The sequence below is a fragment of the Phaenicophaeus curvirostris genome, chromosome 1 (genome assembly GCF_032191515.1).
Source record: "Phaenicophaeus curvirostris isolate KB17595 chromosome 1, BPBGC_Pcur_1.0, whole genome shotgun sequence".
Classification (NCBI taxonomy): domain Eukaryota; kingdom Metazoa; phylum Chordata; class Aves; order Cuculiformes; family Cuculidae; genus Phaenicophaeus; species Phaenicophaeus curvirostris.
The window spans coordinates 65,074,245-65,092,098 of NC_091392.1; the positions used below are offsets into that span (position 1 = coordinate 65,074,245).

Below are 17,854 nucleotides of genomic sequence, written 5' to 3' on the forward strand. Positions count from 1 at the left end.
TACACTGGATGTAGACACCAGGCAGGTCAAGGACTGTATGGGACAGACTGCTCCAAATAGAACGTGAGCGACAGATAATCCAGTAGATAAATAAACTGTAATCCAAACCTAGGGTAATGGTGATTATACCCAAGGGACTGCCACAAATTTTATTGAGGTTTGCACCCTTGATAAGTCTGAATCAAGGCCTTGGGATGTAGAACATGCAGTGAATACACCTACATTTCAGGAGAAAATAACTGTAAAAGGAAGCTCACAGCTGGCAGTGAAAAACAAGGGAGGAGGCAGGGAGAGGAGCAGCACAAATGGAAAAAGGGAGAAGCAGGAGGAGAGAAGGAATAAGGGGGGAAAGGTCAATAAACAAAATATCAAGGACCAGAGGAGGCAAAGCATCCGTGAGGTAAGGTCTTGCACAGTCAACTAGCCATCGCTGAAGTCAGTGAAACCAAGGAGCTCAAAAGGTCCATAGGGACAGGAATGCAAATCAGAAGAGTATGAAATCAGGAGGCTCTGAGGCATGCCAGCATAACTCCAGACAAACACTACGAGTCCAGCAATGTTGACCTCACTGATGGCAGTGCCCCTGAGAGCCTTCATCCTGACCTGCCCAGTTTCCTCTCTTATGCCTTCTCCTGGAAAGGATGGGTTAATAGGAATTGCCACAGCAGGGTTTGTTCCTTGCCCAGAGAAGGTGTGTCCCAGAGGAAAGGGTGTTACAGACGTGTCCTTTACTTACTCCCAGAACTCAATAACTGGGGAGGTGGCATTTTCGTTGGTCACATTGAATGTTGAATTTGCCTTCTGGAGCTCCATGCAGTTTTCTGTGGGAGAAGCCCAAGGAGAACAAGAGTGTAAGTAGCAGTCGTTGGAGCACCAGAGGATCTGAAATATCCCTCCCATTCCATCCACAGTGACAATGCTCATTGACACTGACTGGAACAAATTTAGTATGGTCCCAAAAATGCACAAAAGGAGTTCCCACTAGAGTAAGGTTGACAAGAAACCTAGGACTATGGCAACCCCTGATCTGGTGGGATGTCCCTGCCCATGGCAGGGGGAGTGGAACTAGATGATCTTTAAGGTCCCTTCCAACCCAAACTAGTCTATGATTCTTTGATTCTGTGATTTAATTTTTCCTTCCAGTAGGCCTGGTGAGCAGGCCTGACCAGCACTGGTTCTATGGCTTACACACAGCACAGGAAGACTGGAAGATGCCAAGAAAGAAGGTGCCCACAGTACCTGAAGCCCAGAGTGGGAGCCACGAGGGAAGTCACCGCTGCACAGCACTGATCAGGTGTTGCAAGTGGTTGGGCAGTGCCAGCACTGGTGCTCTCCAGTAAGGACACAGATCAACCAAGCCTCTTCCCCCAAAGCACCAGTACCACTGCAGTGACCCAGCACTCCCCACCTCTATGATCAGCTGTTCCACCCAAGCAGGATTGGGAGGGGGCTCTTCACACACCTGTGTTCCACTCGTGGTCACAGCTGCCCCAAGGGAGGTTGATGGTGAACGAACTGAAGAGATAAAACAAGGCCCAAGCCAGGACAATGATGTAGTAGAAGTTCAGCAGTATGACGATGACCTGTGAGGCGTAGCCAATTCCTGTAGAAAGTGAGCCCCAAAGGCTGGTGACCCATGCACTGGGAGATGAGAACAGGACTCCCCTTGGGAGGTGCTCGCTGCGCTCACCCAACATTTTCATCTGCTCCATATTTTAACTGCACTGCCAGCTGAATGCCTGCAGAGCAGCTGCCAGAACCATCACCCTCTCCCCAAATCCCACCATGCCACATCAGTGGGTGTCCAAGAAGGGGTCTCAGGGGCCTCTTTCTTCCTACCACCATACTGCAGCCTTCCCTGGTGAAAGAATAGCAAGGAAAGAGAGTCTGGGCAGGGGATGGGAAGATTATAGCTGGAAAGCCACCCAAGGAGACAAACACACATGACAGTGTTCCACCTGCTGAATAGCATCTCTTTCTCCAAACTTCACTTTTAATTTTGTTCACTCATCCATTTTTACTTTTGGAGAAGCTTTTGTATTAATACCACACACCTTCTCTGGGAGGTGACAGAAGATCATAAGAAGGTTTTGGTATGTGGAAAGGAGAAAACTGAGACTTTCAGAGAAATCATGGAAAGTGGCTTGAGGCTGGAAGACTGTGCTTAGATAGTGCTAAGTGAATCTGACTGCTTACAATTTATTAAGACAGCTGACATCTTTCAACACTAAGGTTTTAAGTGAGCTACAAATGCAGGAAAATGATACAGCATTGACTTAAAAATAGTAGTATGTTTTAGGTTCCTCATACCCTCTAGAAGCACTTTCATCATTAGCTCTTGGAGGACAACCTTGATTGGGTACAAAGCTCCTGGCCAGAGCTGCAGCCATGAAGAAGGGAGCCAGGATGCAACACAATGATGGGAACTGTTTGGCTAGAAAGGCAATCAGTTTTTCCAATGCAGTTCTGGGGAGGGGGCAGCCCATGGCCCTCCTAGGCTGGGCTCCTCAGGGGAGGGCAGAAGATGCATGGAGGTATGTAATGACCCCAGCTGTGGGGAGAGGCATCACTGCTCATCTCCCCAGGGCCCCATGGTCCCCCCACCATGCCGTGCCCTGCTGGGCTCGCCCCACTTACCTTCGAAGAGGGGACAGATCCTGCGCCAGGCCGTCACCCCTCCCTGGCTGGTGTACTGTCCCAGCGCTGTCTCCAGGAAGAAGACAGGGATCCCACAAGCGAAGAGGAAGATGAGGTAGGGGATGAAGAAGGCACCTGAGAGATTCAAGTGGCAGATAGTAGTAAGCCCTGTGGGGTGACTCGGGTCAGGCCATCTCCAACCTGGCACCAGACAGGTCCCTCCAGCATGGGACATCTTGGGAGGGATGGGGGCTGTGAGAGTGGAAAGACCAAGGGCAGGATGCCAGGAAAATGGGATCTTCCTCACATTTTATTTCCCAGAGTTATGCGACTGCATGAGTAACTCAACCTTTAGAAAAGATGGAGAGGAAAGGAAAGTTTCTATGCCTGATTTTTGTGCAGAAAAGAGTGAGACAAGTTCTCAATAGCTGTATAGGAATACAGGAGAACACGCTGCTGGAAAACCATTGTGACTTTTAATCAAGTTAGTGACTTCTTTCACATTGATTATTCTGATTGAATAATCTGACAAGCCCATGGATAACAACACCAAGGTACTGAGGAGCACATAGGGACTGACACTTTCACTCAGTCTGTGGGTTTGCTCAATAATTTGCTCACCAAACAGCAGCACATACAAATGAAAAGCAAGTAGTGGAGGAAAGTATGTACCTTCTGCCAGCAGGCAGGGCTGCCCTCCTGTTCAAGCCCTGTCATGAAACCAGTCAGGGAGAGGTAAAATGCATCAGGCTATTGATTACCCCAGGCTAATGTTAAATGCAGTAACGGCTTTTACCCTGCAGAGCACAGGAGGCAGCCCTACAAGCTAGTCCATGCTCCCTGCTGCATTCACACACCACTGAAGATGCTCAAGCTCTGCTGCAAATGCAGGGACATGAAGCAGGATGGGAAGCTGCTGTGGAAAGGGGTAGCCCTGAGTAGAGAGCAGCAGCTGGGCTGTGGTGGCCTCAGAGGGGCACGCAGAGTCAGAGATGGCATCCCAGCTAGCCACTAACTGTGTTTTCCCTGCATAGACCTTTTCTGTACTGGTGTGATAATAACTGGCTCTGGGGTCGGTCAGTGGGGGTGTATGGGAAATAGCAACCCCAGTGCACATGTAAACCCAAACCCCAAGAGATTTCATTAAGAAGCTTAGCTGGCATGCGGGGGAAAGGAGAGGGAAGAGGGGCTTTAGGGACCAGCTAGAGGTCCCTCCACATCTCACCCTGGCAGGATGCAGAGCCACGGCACTCCTTTTCTTGCAAAAAAAATGCAGTCAAAATAGATAGGGAGAGCATCTTGGCAGCTGCCAGTGGGCAAACAGCAGCTGAAGGGATACTGATACCTGACAGCTCTAGGGAATGAGAAGTATCTACACACATGCTCTCCCTCTACCAGTATATAGAACTTGGTGAGAGCAAAGGGGAGGGAACTCCCAGCTCGTCATATTATTATAAAAGTGGAAGCTATTTCCAAGAGATTATTCTCATATAAAAGTTAATTAAACTGCAGCCAGGGGGTCTCAGGGAAGGTGTCTGAAGTGGCAGATCAAGCTCTTCAGCCTGGATTTCCCTTACCTGCCGTCTGGCCAGTCACCTTCCTCTGCTGCTCTGGTTATCTCAGGTTTCAGGCAGGGTTCATGTTTTGGAAGTCTAACTGGAGGGTCCAAACACAAGGGGTGTGAAATAATGCAAAACTATGGTGGGGTGAAGAAGGGATTTGCAGGGACATGTTTGGGTCAGGGACTGTCATCTACCCCTCTCCCCTTGCCCCCCAGGTTGGGAGACTGGCAGGGTGGGACATTCCTGTCCATCGCCAGCCCCGCCGCTTCTCCCCATCTCATTGCAACTGGCAGAAGGCTGCTGCTTGCCCATATGAGCCAGAAGGGTAGCAGGTAGGATGGTCTTCAGACAGGGAAAAGCCATGGAGATGGGCCCAGAACAGGCACCCTACCCAACCCTACTCTGCCTGAGAGGTCGGCAGGGAGGACAGGCTGTGATGGGAGTCAGTGGTGTGGATGGGGGGCCAGGAGCACACCTGAGCAGCCCCACGTGCTGCTCCACCCTACCCACAAATGAACCCTGACACCTGGCAGAGTTTTGCCTCACTGAAGGGGAATGGGGACATCCTGCCACACATCCCCTACCCTACGGCCCCCTCCCCTCCACACCTGCGGGGATGACAGTGGATTCTTAGTACTGGCCAGGTTGGGGAGCGCAGCCACACCACCAGACAGGTTTACCTGGTATTTCCCAATTGGAGGGGCCACCCTGCCCAGGGAGGGCCTGACCCCACTCTGGGAGGTGAAAACAAGAGCGAACAAGAGCAAAAGAAAACATCTTTTGCTCTTCTTCCACCTCCCTTTCCCCTCATTGTTCAGAACCTTGGTATCAAACACCAAGCACTAAATATATGAGGGATGACTCTTTCTTTCTTATGTGGAAATATCTCTAAACAAAGGAAAAGTGAGCCACTGACCTCTGCATAGCTCAGATTTTACAGATATCTTTTTTTGCAAAGAGTCTAACTTATTTAGAACAGTAAAGCAAGAGCTGAGAGCGGTTATCTACAGTGCCTGTGCACAATTCAGTGGGGGAAGAAAACATCAGCCAGTGGGGCAGAGCTATTCCAGCTGGACAGTAATGCTGGGACAAGAGTAAATGATTGCTGACTGGCCATGACTGGCCTGGAGCAAATTAAATAAAGGACCCTGATCTTTATTGAAGTACCAGAGAAATAAGTGCCTGCACCAGCCTTCCCAAAGGAGTATGGGACAAAACCTCTGGTAGCTTTTAAAATCAATCCTGAGGTTTAACAAGGGATGTGATACAGCACCAGCTGGAGCAGGCTGGGCTCCATGAGGCAGGAGGGAGCCCCGTGTCAGCCTCATTGCACTAACCTGCCCCAAGGGAAGTCTTATGAGAAAAGCTTTCCTCTCTCCATGAAAAGTCTTGTGCCCCATCATTGCTCCAACCTCATGGGAAAGGAGCCAGAGATGAAAAATTTCCTGCAGGCTTCAAACTCCTCACAGTCTCTGCTGCTTTGCAGGGCTTTGCTTCAGGACCATTTCTCAGAGGAAAAAAAGGCTGAGAAATACCATTTTGTCTTGCCTCTTCTGCCCAACCACACGTGGCAGCTCCCCTTTCCCCAGTGCCCTCCCTGGGCATCCAAGGCAAGAGCTGCCTGGACAGGGTCCCAGATCCTACCCCCTGCAATGGGATGGCAATCAGAAAGCATATGGCAGCAGGGGACATGGCTCAGCAAGCAGCCAAGAAACATTCCCTTTGGAAAAAGAAAACACAAAAATTCCTCCTTTTTCGACAGGGAAAGAAAATGCCCAACCACCTGGTGAAAAGAAACAAGCACTCAGCAAAGCACGGCATGAAAGTAGTTAAACAGTGGTTAATCCTCTTTTATGCCACTGGGATGAAAGCTGTTTAGTGAGGCCCATGAGACTACCCCAAGCTCAAGCCAGGGGATTTCAGCCCCAGGTCCCTGGCGCTTGCTCCCTGTAGCTCCCAGCCAAGTGTTGCTTCCCCTCTCCTCTGTCCTTCTGGAGCACCAGATTAGGAACTAATGAGCAAACAGGGAGAACAATTCCCTGTTCTCCATGTGTCACCAAAGCCAAACTTGAGGAGAGCTTTGGGCTTTTGTTTTTTTTAAATAGTTTTCTCTCTTAAAAGGCAGCCAGAAACTAAAAGCAGTCACAAAAACCTGTAAAAGCCCGTGGCAACCCTCCATCCACAAAAGCAAGCCCAGCTGCGCTGTTAAGCTACAGGTAGCCTAACTTAGCACAGGATCAGCCATTCGTCACTGCTGGGCAGAGCCTGAGCCACACCGATGTGCCAGCACCTCAGCGGTAACAATAATGCCCTACTGTCCCTCAAGCACGCCCATCTGCACACCTCATGGCCCTGCCATCTATCTTGGAGGCACATGTCTTCTTTCCCATAGGCTCACAGCTCTGGTGGATGTTGTGAGGGCACCACGGGCTGCAGAGGGGATTCTGTGGTTCTGCACCAAGGCAAGAAAAGCCTTCTTGCTCTGCCTTGTCCTTGTCAACTCAGAAGGGAACTATTGTGAAGGTGATCATAGCTGATTTCCTTAATTTGTTAAATAAAAAGAGTTGCAGGTACAGCCTCATTTTTTTGTGTTGGACCTCATATATGTGTACGCAAAGATATTTTAATATTTAAGCATAGGACTATGGATATTCACAATTACACCTTGTCACCTGGCTTCAGCACCAGTCCCTGGAGGACACCCTTCCAGGACCGGACACCAGACCAAGATCTGTAGTCAAGAGTCCCTCAGAGGCTCCCTAAGCCTCCAGAAAATGCTACAGCTCCCTGCAGCACCCGTGAGAAGCACAGTGCTCTGCAGCCTCCTGCACTGCTCTGTGCTATGTCTCCAGGACGTGTTCGCACAGGGTGCCTGGTACCCCTCAAGGAAGAGGTGCCTGAGGTGAGTCACGCTGCTTCAAGCACTAAGCCCCTCACACAGGTCCTCCTCCCTCCCCCTGCTGATAGCCATCCACCTTGCCAGGAGGACCAGGGTTCCACAAACCTCAGGGAAACAAAGCCATCAGAAACCCTGGAATATCACCACTTGCTCACCCGTGTCTCAGTGGTCAAAACAGCCCCTATGCAGGTCCCTGATGCTGGCCACATGCCAGTAGGTTGGCTCCTCTTTTCAGACTCATGGCTTGGGCTTTGCTGAGAAGCTGCTGCCAGGAGTGAGCAGGGCCAGACACAGATGTTGCAGAGGCAGGAGGGATCATGGAGGGACACCACTGAGCAGGCACCCTGGGGGCTTGCTGGGGCCAGGGATGCACTTACCTCCACCGTTCTTGTAGCAGAGGTAGGGGAAGCGCCAGACATTTCCCAGGCCAATGATCTCCCCAGCCACAGACAGAACATATTCCAGCTTGTTGTTCCATTGCCCTCGCTCCAAGGTCCGGTCCTCCTTCTCCGTCTCCTTTTCCATGCCAGGGTGCACGGGCACCGTTTCACCATTGCTGACAGCACCAGGGACTCTGTAATCCATCCCACCTTCAGAAGGAGTTTCTTTTGTTATATTCAGCACAAGCCGTGCAAGAGGCAGAAATTTGGGCTACAGGAGGCAAAAGCAAGGAAAGGATATGTGCACATACATGCCAAACGGTTCCTCTCTTGCTCCTTACACTGATTCCTGCTGGCAGCAAGGCAGTAAGAGCACGCATGTAATTTCATTACTTAGTCCAAAACCAGTCCTTAAAAACCACCGTCAGTTGCATTATTTTCAACTGACCCATCTCAAAACACTTCTGCTTCTGGTAGCCCATCCTCTAAACACGGTGTTACACAGAAGATCCAGTGGCAGGGCCAGGCTGGAGCTCCCACTGCAACAGGTACAGGGAACAGACCTAGGGCTGGAGGAGGCTAAGAGGGGGATCAAATACCTGATGAGATATTGCTGCTTACCAAGGTCTGGTTTTACAGACCATGACATGAAAGCCACAAAACACACAGCAATCTTGCATGTGGGAAGAGGACAAACTGAAATAAGAGTGGAAAAGAAGTTTCTGCTTTCAGTGGTGGCAATCTACTAGGCTGCGAGAAAAGCTGATTTTTCAGGATAGTGCTGCCCTTCTAATAGCAGGAAATTAGAGAATGCAGATGCCGTGGCCACCTGGAATCTCTCCTCTCCCAAGGAGATCTCTTCCTCTGCCCCTCCAAATATCTGCCTGTTGCCTGCAGAAGCTCCCCACAGTACTGCTCTCATGAAGCTTTGGCACTGCAAGAGCTTCTCCCATCTCTAAACAGATCCCTGCTGAGTAGAAGATCAGCACACAGTATGTGGGCACCTCTCCCGCTGTCCCACCTTCCCCAAAAAACCTCTAAGAGGACACATTTCCTCCCAGGAAAGCCAGGGCACAGTGCGCCTGCTGGTGCACGGCTGGTGCCTCAGAGCACACCAAGGAGATAGGCGCAGCTGGCATGGGTGGCACCAGCTCTGCTGCAGCCATCTAGGAGGCTCAAATGTAACTCATTTGGGAGTTACAGCCTATTCCTTGCGGGCAGGATGCCCTCCTGGCTGCCAAGTCCCGTGGGGCAAAGGACTGTGATTCCCACCAGCCCCCGGTGCCAAACCTAGGATAGCTGAGGACCTTGTGCCAAGCAGGCCACCTTCCTCTCTCATGCCTCACAGAGGCAGTTCCCCAGCCCAGCCTAACACTTGCCATTCATTCCTGCCTACGATTCCTTTGCCAGGAGAGCCGGAAAAGGCACTGGCAGCAAAAGACACTCTTCCCCATCCAGGGAGTGAGAAAAGAAGGCAAAGAAGCACTTTGAACACCTCCCCTCCCCCTATAAAACAAAGTTCCAAGACATGAAGAGGAGCAAGAAACACTGGCAGGCATTTGACAGCGACTGCAAGGAAGGAGTTGGAGGACCCCTCCACACTAGAAAATTATTAAACAGGCAGAAAGAGCACTGTGACCTCTCATCCACGGCAGACCCAGGTGGGTGAGGGGAGCAGGGGGAGCAGGGCAGAAGGAAACAGGGGCAGAGGTGTTACCTTGTGGACGGCGCTGTCGGGGCACAAGCCGACGGGAGACGCAAAGGCAGGACCAAAAGGTGCTGGCTATTTAAAGTGTGGAAAGAAAAATTCAGCGGTGGTGTAATCCTAGACTTCGCCCAACCCACATTCCTTCCCCCACCCCCCAGGGCTGGACAAAACCCTACACATGACTGATTTCATGGCCAGTGCAAAGGGGCTCATTCCCCCTGCCTGTGAGAAGGGCTCACACTGCCTCTGCCAGTGCTGTCCCTCCAGGTCCAGGGATTGCTGGGTCCCACTCTTCATCATCTCTCTGCCCAACACTGTCCCTGGAGGCACAAAAGAAAGAGGATACCACCATACACAGGTGCCCCTACAGCACTGGAGCTGAAGCCCCAAGACCTGCTGGGAAGAGGTAAGAGATAAAATATGAATTAACAATGAATTCCCATCACGGGGTCTCTCCTCAGCAAGGAGGACATGGGCACACGGCAAGGTCCTGCATTGCAGCCCAACCCACGATGCCCAGCGGGGCAGCCGGGCTACATCACGGTCAGGAGAACCAGTGGGCAGCAGAGCTCTGAGCTGGAGATAAACTCTGCTAACCTCTCTGCTGCTTCTTACTCAGGGCCTAAACCAGGCTCGTTCAGAAATGTGGCAGGTTGCAATCTCTCCTCCCTCAAGCGCAAGGATTTCTGCCACTGGTCTTTCCCAGGAGCAGCACTGCCTTGCTCCAGGACATCACTCCAGAAGCCACAATGGGAGCAGGCAATCAAGCAGCAGATGAACAATCACATAGCAGGGATAAAAAATAGCCCCAGATGCGCACACCCAGCACTGTGCTGCAATATTTGCTGTGGCTGCTCGGGAAGGAGGTCTTAGGATTACTGCAGGTAGTTACCTGATGACATTAGCTCCGTTTTTGAAGCCATAAAAAAGACAAACAGAACGGGATATGGTTCATGGTAGATGTGTTACAACTGTGATGGTCCAAGGACATAGGTAAGGCAAGGTTTTGAAACATTTTTATTACATCTATCAATGAATATCCGTGGCAAGAGACAAGCAAAACAAAACAAAACAAATCATACTTTTCGGTTCAGTTTCCTTGTACCAGGCCCGCAAAGCAGCAGCAAAACTTGAGCTGCAGTTTGAGGAGGTTTTAGGAGAATGACAGGAACAAAGCAGCAAACATTGTGATATGACTGTGTTGATCTATGGTGTACCCACACAGCACCAGACTCCCTACAGGAAAAACAGGGAAAGGGAAGAAGGGGAGGCACAGGAAAGGAACGGATTCAGCCAAAGAGTGACATGATGAGTCCTTGTCTCAAGAAGAGATGCCTAGATAAAAAGGGGGTGACGACAGAGGTCTAGGAAACAGAGAAAAGTCAGAGAAGATAAATGTATCATCTGCTACATCTCATAGTGCAACAACTAATGACATCTAATAAAATATTCAGATTTAAAACGAAAGGAAATACTTTTTCCTCCCACTGTGCAGAAATGAACTAAATGTGGGACTCTTGGCCACAGAACATCATTTAGAAAGAAACTAGACAAGTTCATGAAGGACTGCTCCTCCTTTACAGCAACAATTAAATGGAATGGTCCAAATAAAACAGTCAGCTCTACTCTTCATATCAGTGATGAACAGGGAAGATGTTCCAGAGGAAGAATTGCATGAGATGGTGAGAAGCAGAGAACATCCTTGCACAGAAACCACCTCACAGTGAATACTGTAGTTTTTAAATAGTCAGGGTAAGGATACAGGGATTAAGAAACAACAGCAAAGTCAAATAATATCTTCGCTTGTGCCCAGATTGGTGTAAGGAGAGAGAAGTCTGAATAAGGAAATATTTCTAGAGATTCTTGGAACTATTGTGTGCATCAGCATTGCTGCTTGAATATCCCTGGATAACCATGATCACCACAGCGCACTGATGGCAATAATCTTATCAACAAGATGACAAACCAATTGGCAGGAACTAATAAGACTATGATAGGGAACAGTGTAATCAATAACAAACTATTTGACTTCCGTCCAGTGAGATAAGACTGCACTGAGTACAACCATAAGTTGAAAATTAAAACAAATGTTCAGTGTAAACATAAGCAGTGAAGGGAAACATTAAATCTACAAGTGCAAGAGCAAGCTGGAAAATCCCAAGTGAAACATATTTAAAATAAAACATCACTTTACACATCTCCTGGGGTGAAACAAGAAGTAGTCCATATGGTTTTAGGATATTTTTCTTGAGAGATTAAAATAAATAAATAAATTTGATCTTTTTACTGGAGATAGGAAGAGAATGAACAAATATCACAAAGGATTAAGATTAAGACAGTGAAGATTACAGAAAAAGATGTATCCAATACACATTTTTGAAATTACAGAAGGCAAAGAAACTGGGAGGGACTTTAATGAGCTTATCAGAAGGAACGAAAATCTAAAGGGAAATTGCAAAGGATGAAATCACAATGTCTAAGATTTTGAGACTGTAAGCATCTCTAAACTAAGTGGAACAATGGGGACAGTCGAAACCAAAACCTTCGGAAACAGATTTGTAAGAAACAAATAAGAGAGATGGGAGAATGTGAATCTTTAAAAAAAAATAAGGAATAAGCCTAGATAACACACACATTGTAATAACAAGGGAAAAATTCATCCTGAGATCTACTGAAATAATGTCATTTAGTAATATTTGGCTAGATATGCATACACATTCCTATATTTTACTTATATGAATAAGGAGAACACCAAGGAAGGGTTTCTGCAGCAACATTTCCCACCCAGAATTGTGCAAGCTGAACCTCACCCGGTGGCTGCAGAGCATCTTCTTCCCAAAGCCACAAGTGCTGGCAAGTGGCAGCGCTGATGCTGGCACCCGTCCCACATGCATCACTCTCATGCCACCCCCCTCCGGGATGGCACCAGGGTGTTATTTTGTTGGTGGCCTCCCCTGCCAGAGGTACAAAATGGGAAGCTGCCTGTTTAGTAAACCCCTCGGAGCAGAGGGCTGGAGACTGTGCCAGCCGGAGCGGCAATGCTCCTCCCAGACCCGTCCTGTGTGGCTGAGCTGTGTCCCACGGTTAATGGGACAGCCCACACTGGAGCGATGCCTCCCTAAGTGGGTCCCGAAGCAGCTTTCAGGGCCAGTCATGCTGCCAAGCTGCCTTCGCTGCAGAGCAGCGCAGCGCTCGCTTACCCACTTCTCCCCAACACCCATTTTAGGGAAGAGCAAAAGTGCTGGACTGGGGGGCTCTCTGTCAATGCACCCCATGCCTCAGACAGCACAGCTGCTGGAAAATCCTGATCCTAGAAGCTATTGGTTCCTCTCCTGATATTTACGTTGTATTTTGCTTATATTTCTCTTTCCCTTACAACGTTTACCAAGATTTCTGTCTTCAGCTCTGTCCCACTCTTCCACCAGCAGTGGAGGTTGTTCTTTGAGGAAGTGCTCACGGCCTAAACAAAGCAAGCCTCGAATGAGCTGCCTCTGGAGATAACAGGGTACCTCAATTTTTTCTGGATCAGATGCGCTATAAGAACTGGTCCCAGCCCTCCACGTCCTGCGTGGCTGGCACACAAGTGTGCTGGCCCTATGTGGTCTAGTAGGAATCACAGGACCTATTCCATGGTCTAGTCCTGCTTCACATCTATGTGTAGCTGAGGAGGGAACAAGAAGCCATTAGATTTCTTTCCTTCAAAGTACCCAGTCACCTCCAGCTACCCAGATGGTTCAAATCTAAAGGTGGAGGAGGGATTCAAATGCACCTGCTTAGAGGAACAATGAGGGAAATGGTTACCGGGAGAGGTGCACAGTCTGTTACTGCTCTGCAAATAGCAGCAACTTTCACATGAACCCGTGCTCCTAACCCACCAAAGAGCTCTTAGGAGTGTGGTCATGGCACAATAGCTGCTGCTACTTCCATGTTCCTGAGGTGAAGAAGCCATCAGCCACATCTGACATTTGATGAGCACTAAAAACAACTACGCTTCTCTTTTCCACCTCCCTCTCTGCTCCTCTGTCACATGCGTCAAACCACCTCCATGTGTTTCAGGTCAGTGTAATCTCGCAAGCCACCTCCCATCTTCCAGGAACACGATTTGCTGTTATATTATCTGGGCACTAAAGGCCAGAGCAAATATGATGCATTTCCTCTACCTGATAACCACCCTGGTACTAGCCTTTTCAGCCTGAAAATGTTATCCAGCTTAAGTGACTGTGGCTGTAGCAAGCAAAATTGGTCCAAATACTCACAGAAAGTTGATAAATAGAGGCTGGTACTGGTTGGCACATTACAGGAACCTGGAGACCGCTCAGCTGAGAAAGAAGCCAAAGTAAGCACAGAGGATTGACTCCTGCTTGAGCTCCCTCCCAGAAAGGCACATATAGTTTGAAATTACAACGGCAACAGCCTGCAGTTCCCACAGTGACAGAAGATCCTACTGTAGCCATTTGGACAGCCTCATTCCAACGCAGCCTCCCTAGCAAATATCCTCTTCCAAATAATGACCCGAATGACCAGAATCCCAAGGCAAGAAAACCTGTCGCCACTGGCTGCCTGCAGAACAGCAGAGCCCTCACTATTCTACCCAAGCCATTTGTGGCACAGATAAGACTGTGAATACCGAGCTCTGCATACAGGAGATAAACAGATGACGTTCCCGTGCAAGCCAGAGCTCAGGGGCCAGCTCGAATGCAGGAGGACATACTTATAGCGCTGGAGAATCCTCTCCTGTGGATATCACTAACATACCTCCACCTCCTCTGCGCACAGAAGCCAAGGGTGATGCTTGCAATATGCTCAGTGTGCAGGCTGATGGCACGCTGATGAGTCCCTGTCTCTGCACTGCTGATCAGAAGTAGAGCACGAGGCGAGATAAGTTGAAACCAAAAGGACTCTGCCCTCAGACCTGCTTCGGCCATAATATGAATTCCTAACCGTGTAACAGAGGGCAGCAGCAGGACTGCCAACTCCCATGGCCACTGTCTTTGCTATGTTCAGTGCCAATGGCTTTCCCTCCCAGACTAGGATGGAAACAGCAGCGCTTCCCGGGTGTGCACATACCTGTCTGGAGCAGCAAACCCAAGACCAAGGCAGGAACGTGCAGGTGTTAGTGTTGCACAGACAAGCACAAGCATAGCAGGAGTGCCCAGGCAGGCACATCCACAGTGCTTCGCAACTTGCATCTGCTTTGGCTTCTGCTTAGTAGCTTGTGTCTGTTAGACACTTTGGCCCTTTGCAGACGTGAATAAGGAACGAGGTTTTTTTCTGCTCAGAATTCAAAAGTATCCCTTTTTCAATTTTGGGCAAAAATAAAAGCATTGCAAGTTTATGCAATTATAAGCACATACATATAGATACCTATATATATATATATATGCTTAAAATGTAAATTCTTGTAAACAAGAATTGAGTAGCAGGTAAAGTGTCCTGAACCGGTAGACTTCACTCTTTTTAACATCTCCTCCTGCTTTCCCCCCAGCTCAACCAGGTACCACCAGTTCCTCAGGTCTTTTCCCTAGTTCCATTTCACCATTGACTCTGCAGCCTGAGCAAACCCTTGCGGAGTAGCTGTGGGAACAGAGCCTGAGTGCATTTTAGGGAGAGAGCAGGAAACATCACTATTCTGAAGACTAGTTATCGACTTCTGGATGAGAAAACTGACAATTTGCATAAAGAAAATAAAACTCACCCATTTGTTCTTGCAGCCAATGAGCTAATTAGAGAGCATTTTCATATCAAGACCTAGATGCCAAAGGAAATCATAATTTCAGGCTAGCAATGATAGCAGTATTGCTTAAGTGGCCCAGGAGTGAGAAGCATGAGACCAGCAGATTGATGAAGTACAGGGTAGACTGGGGAGCAGAGGAGCTGTATATTGTGACCATTGTGATGATGGGCTTTTCTTACGCTCTGCACAACTTACTCCTCTTGAGGTGAAGATTATAAACCTGAAACAGGCTGCAGAAAGAATGAAACAAAACCATTGGTAGGACTGGGATTTTGGATGCCCCTGTGCCCTTTCTGTCTGGAAGAGGGATGTTCTGGCAGGGAAAAGGAAAAAGCTTTTCTCAGAGGTGAGACAGGGTTGCTGCACCTGCTTAACCGATTCTTCCACAGAAAGCCCATAATGTGGTTTTAAATAGGCAAGGTCCTCAGAGCATCCATTCATGTTTATTTATATACTAAAAAAAAAAAAATATATATATATATAAAGGAGACTACTAGGCTGGTAACTACTCAGAATACAAAGTTTCCATTCTGGAAGAAAATCCAATACACTGTCATCAGACAGAATGAGAGAAAGTTTAAGAGTTTCTCAGAATAAGTTTTCTAAATAAGAAATGACCAAGTGAAAAACTTTGGCATATTAAAAAAAAAAAAAAAGGTCACTAAGAAATAAAACACGGATTCACTTTTTCAGCCTCCAGAAATCAGAAATACAGTGGAGCTTTAGAAAGCCCTTGCATTGCCAGGTGGCCTTACTTCTTCAAAACTTCCCAGGCAACTCTCAGTCTGCACGAGAAGCATCCAGGCTGAGCTCCTGGGCCAGCATCACGTGCAGGGATGCTGCGCTCAAGAGAAGCATCGCCTGGGAGTCGGGAGCCCACTCTCAAAATGCTGCACCCTGCAATGTTCTGCAGATCTTTGCTGCAACAGCCACAGAGCACGTCTGCTCCCAGCTGCTGTTTGTCAGAAGTGGTTTGCGTCTCATTTTGCTTCTCCGGTCGCTGCCAGCCTGAGGCAGAGCGGGAGGAAGTGGAGGGACCTGTGCTGCCTGTCTTCTCTAACCTTCCCTTTGGCTGCCCTGCTAAGGTCACTGCAAGGTTGTGTAGGTAGACACAGTGCAGAGTTACTCCTGCAGACAGACCAAAAGGAGCTCACACAGTGCAAATGTGCTCCCTACCACTCATCTACTGAATTGGCTCAGTGCTTGGTAGGGCTTTGAGACGTAACAGGAGCAAGACCAGAGGCTTTAGACTTCTTCCCAGGTGAATGGGATTCTGCCTGAAGCAAGCTTTGCACCAATGCTGATTTTCTATCTACAGGTCATTCCTTTTCCAGCGGTCAGCTGTAACATATTCCTTCCCATGTCTCCCTCTCTGGAGATATTCAAAACCCACCTGGATGTGTTCCTGTGCAGTCTGCTCTGGGCAAACCTGTTTTAGCAGTGGGGTTGGACCAGATGACCTCCAGAGGTCCCTTCCAACCCCAACCATTCTGTGCTTCTGTGTTATGGTACTGAGTCTCTTTCCTTCAGGCTCAGGCGTTTTTTTCCTCAAAAATTTGGGCAGAGTCACCTGTGAGTTTTGACAACTTAAGGTAATCTTATTTTTCTGCTGATGAGTGCCAGAGATGAAAAAGCCAAGCCTGAAATTAGATCCAGCTGATTTCTGAAGAAAGCTACCCCTTCCAGCCAAGAGGGAGAATGTCAGTGGAGCAGGGGATTGGTACCCAGGCACTAGGTACAGAGAAGTATTAGCAAAGCCACATGCTACATGGAGCAGGTAGCTTCTAGGCATTGCTTGAGAGCAGCCTTCTCCAGAGGGAACAAAAGGTGTGCTGCTGCTCACACATTTCACTCTTTCTCATTTTTTTTAATATCAAATTTCAAGCCACGTTACCCTTTTGCCATCATGAATCCAAATACTTCTGCTAAAATAAAACACACAGGTGCTAATCTAACAAAAGTTTAGAAGGAGAAATACACAAAACCACAAGGTATTTCCATCATAAGCATTAATTAACTGATTAATTACTTTCCTCCAACCAGACAGGTTCAGAGCATCACTGCTCTTTTTCATAGAAGATGCTTCATTCCTGACCACTCAAGCTAAGGCAGAGGGTAAGGTGCTGCTTGCCAATCATCTGACAAGTGCTGGAAATGGGGTTTTATTAAGTCAGTCACAGCCCTGACATGCATTTTTTATGGCAGTCAGAGAAAAAAATACAAGCATCTGTGGTGATGTGTCCAGATGGGGGGGGTGTAATTCAAAATATGGAGCCAATAAAAACTTTAATCTAGATATCCACCATAACTGGGATCTAGGGGAAAAAGCACATTGGTCGTTGATATTCTTATTTACCGTACAAGTTTCTTACTGCAACATTGGTGCACAGCAGTACCGGCATATATACTACTGCTAGAAGAGAATCCGCAGATTTACACTTGAGGAAACCAGAAAAAAAGTTCTTTTTTTGTTGTAGTCCAAATCTGGTCCTAACAATGCTAGTGGACATGGATGTAGCACTCATTTCACTGAGGAGGAAAACAAAGGCTAGTGGGACTTCAGGAGGGAGGAACTTACTTGAGAGAGAAAACCAGGCTTTGTGCATGCAACTTTGTCTACAGTGAGGAACCCAAGCAATGCCCCACGCAGACCACTGACTGTGACAGCACAAGGAACAGCTCACAGCCAGTGTCAAAAGTAGTCTGAAGATGTACATGCCCCAACGCCATTCCCAAGCTAAGCCCGAGGCTGCCCAGAAGGCTGAGTCACGGAGTCTCTCCACTTCCAGCAACAGGCTGGTGGAGAAGCTGGAAGTAGGCAGCCCTAGAAGGGCAGGAGGTGCAGCCTCTTCTGCTGGGAATGGAAAGCAGTATTAGGAAGAACAAATTCCCTGCAAAGAGAATTTTTCCTGATTTCTTTTGGCCTCACTTTCC

At 48.3% G+C, this 17,854-nt stretch overlaps 1 protein-coding gene across 7 annotated transcripts in view; it reads right to left on the reverse strand.

The window, feature by feature from the left end:
• The window catches only part of LOC138722430 (sodium- and chloride-dependent GABA transporter 2), a 39,001-nt gene extending 26,369 nt beyond the window's left edge, over positions 1–12,632 (reverse strand). The window contains exons 1-6 of one of the 7 annotated variants that reach the window (XM_069860591.1): positions 11,997–12,632; positions 9,196–9,261; positions 7,476–7,749; positions 2,638–2,772; positions 1,463–1,603; positions 737–821 (exon numbers count right to left, since the gene is read on the reverse strand). In XM_069860591.1, the coding sequence (XP_069716692.1) occupies positions 737–821; positions 1,463–1,603; positions 2,638–2,772; positions 7,476–7,749; positions 9,196–9,261; positions 11,997–12,089 (794 nt within the window). In that variant the 5' untranslated portion in view covers positions 12,090–12,632. Of the gene's footprint in view, positions 1–736; positions 822–1,462; positions 1,604–2,637; positions 2,773–7,475; positions 7,750–9,195; positions 9,262–11,996 lie in introns of those variants that run through there. The other 6 variants (XM_069860581.1, XM_069860560.1, XM_069860621.1 and 3 more) reach the window with 6 other exon arrangements.
• Between the last annotated feature and the right edge of the window lie 5,222 nt (positions 12,633–17,854).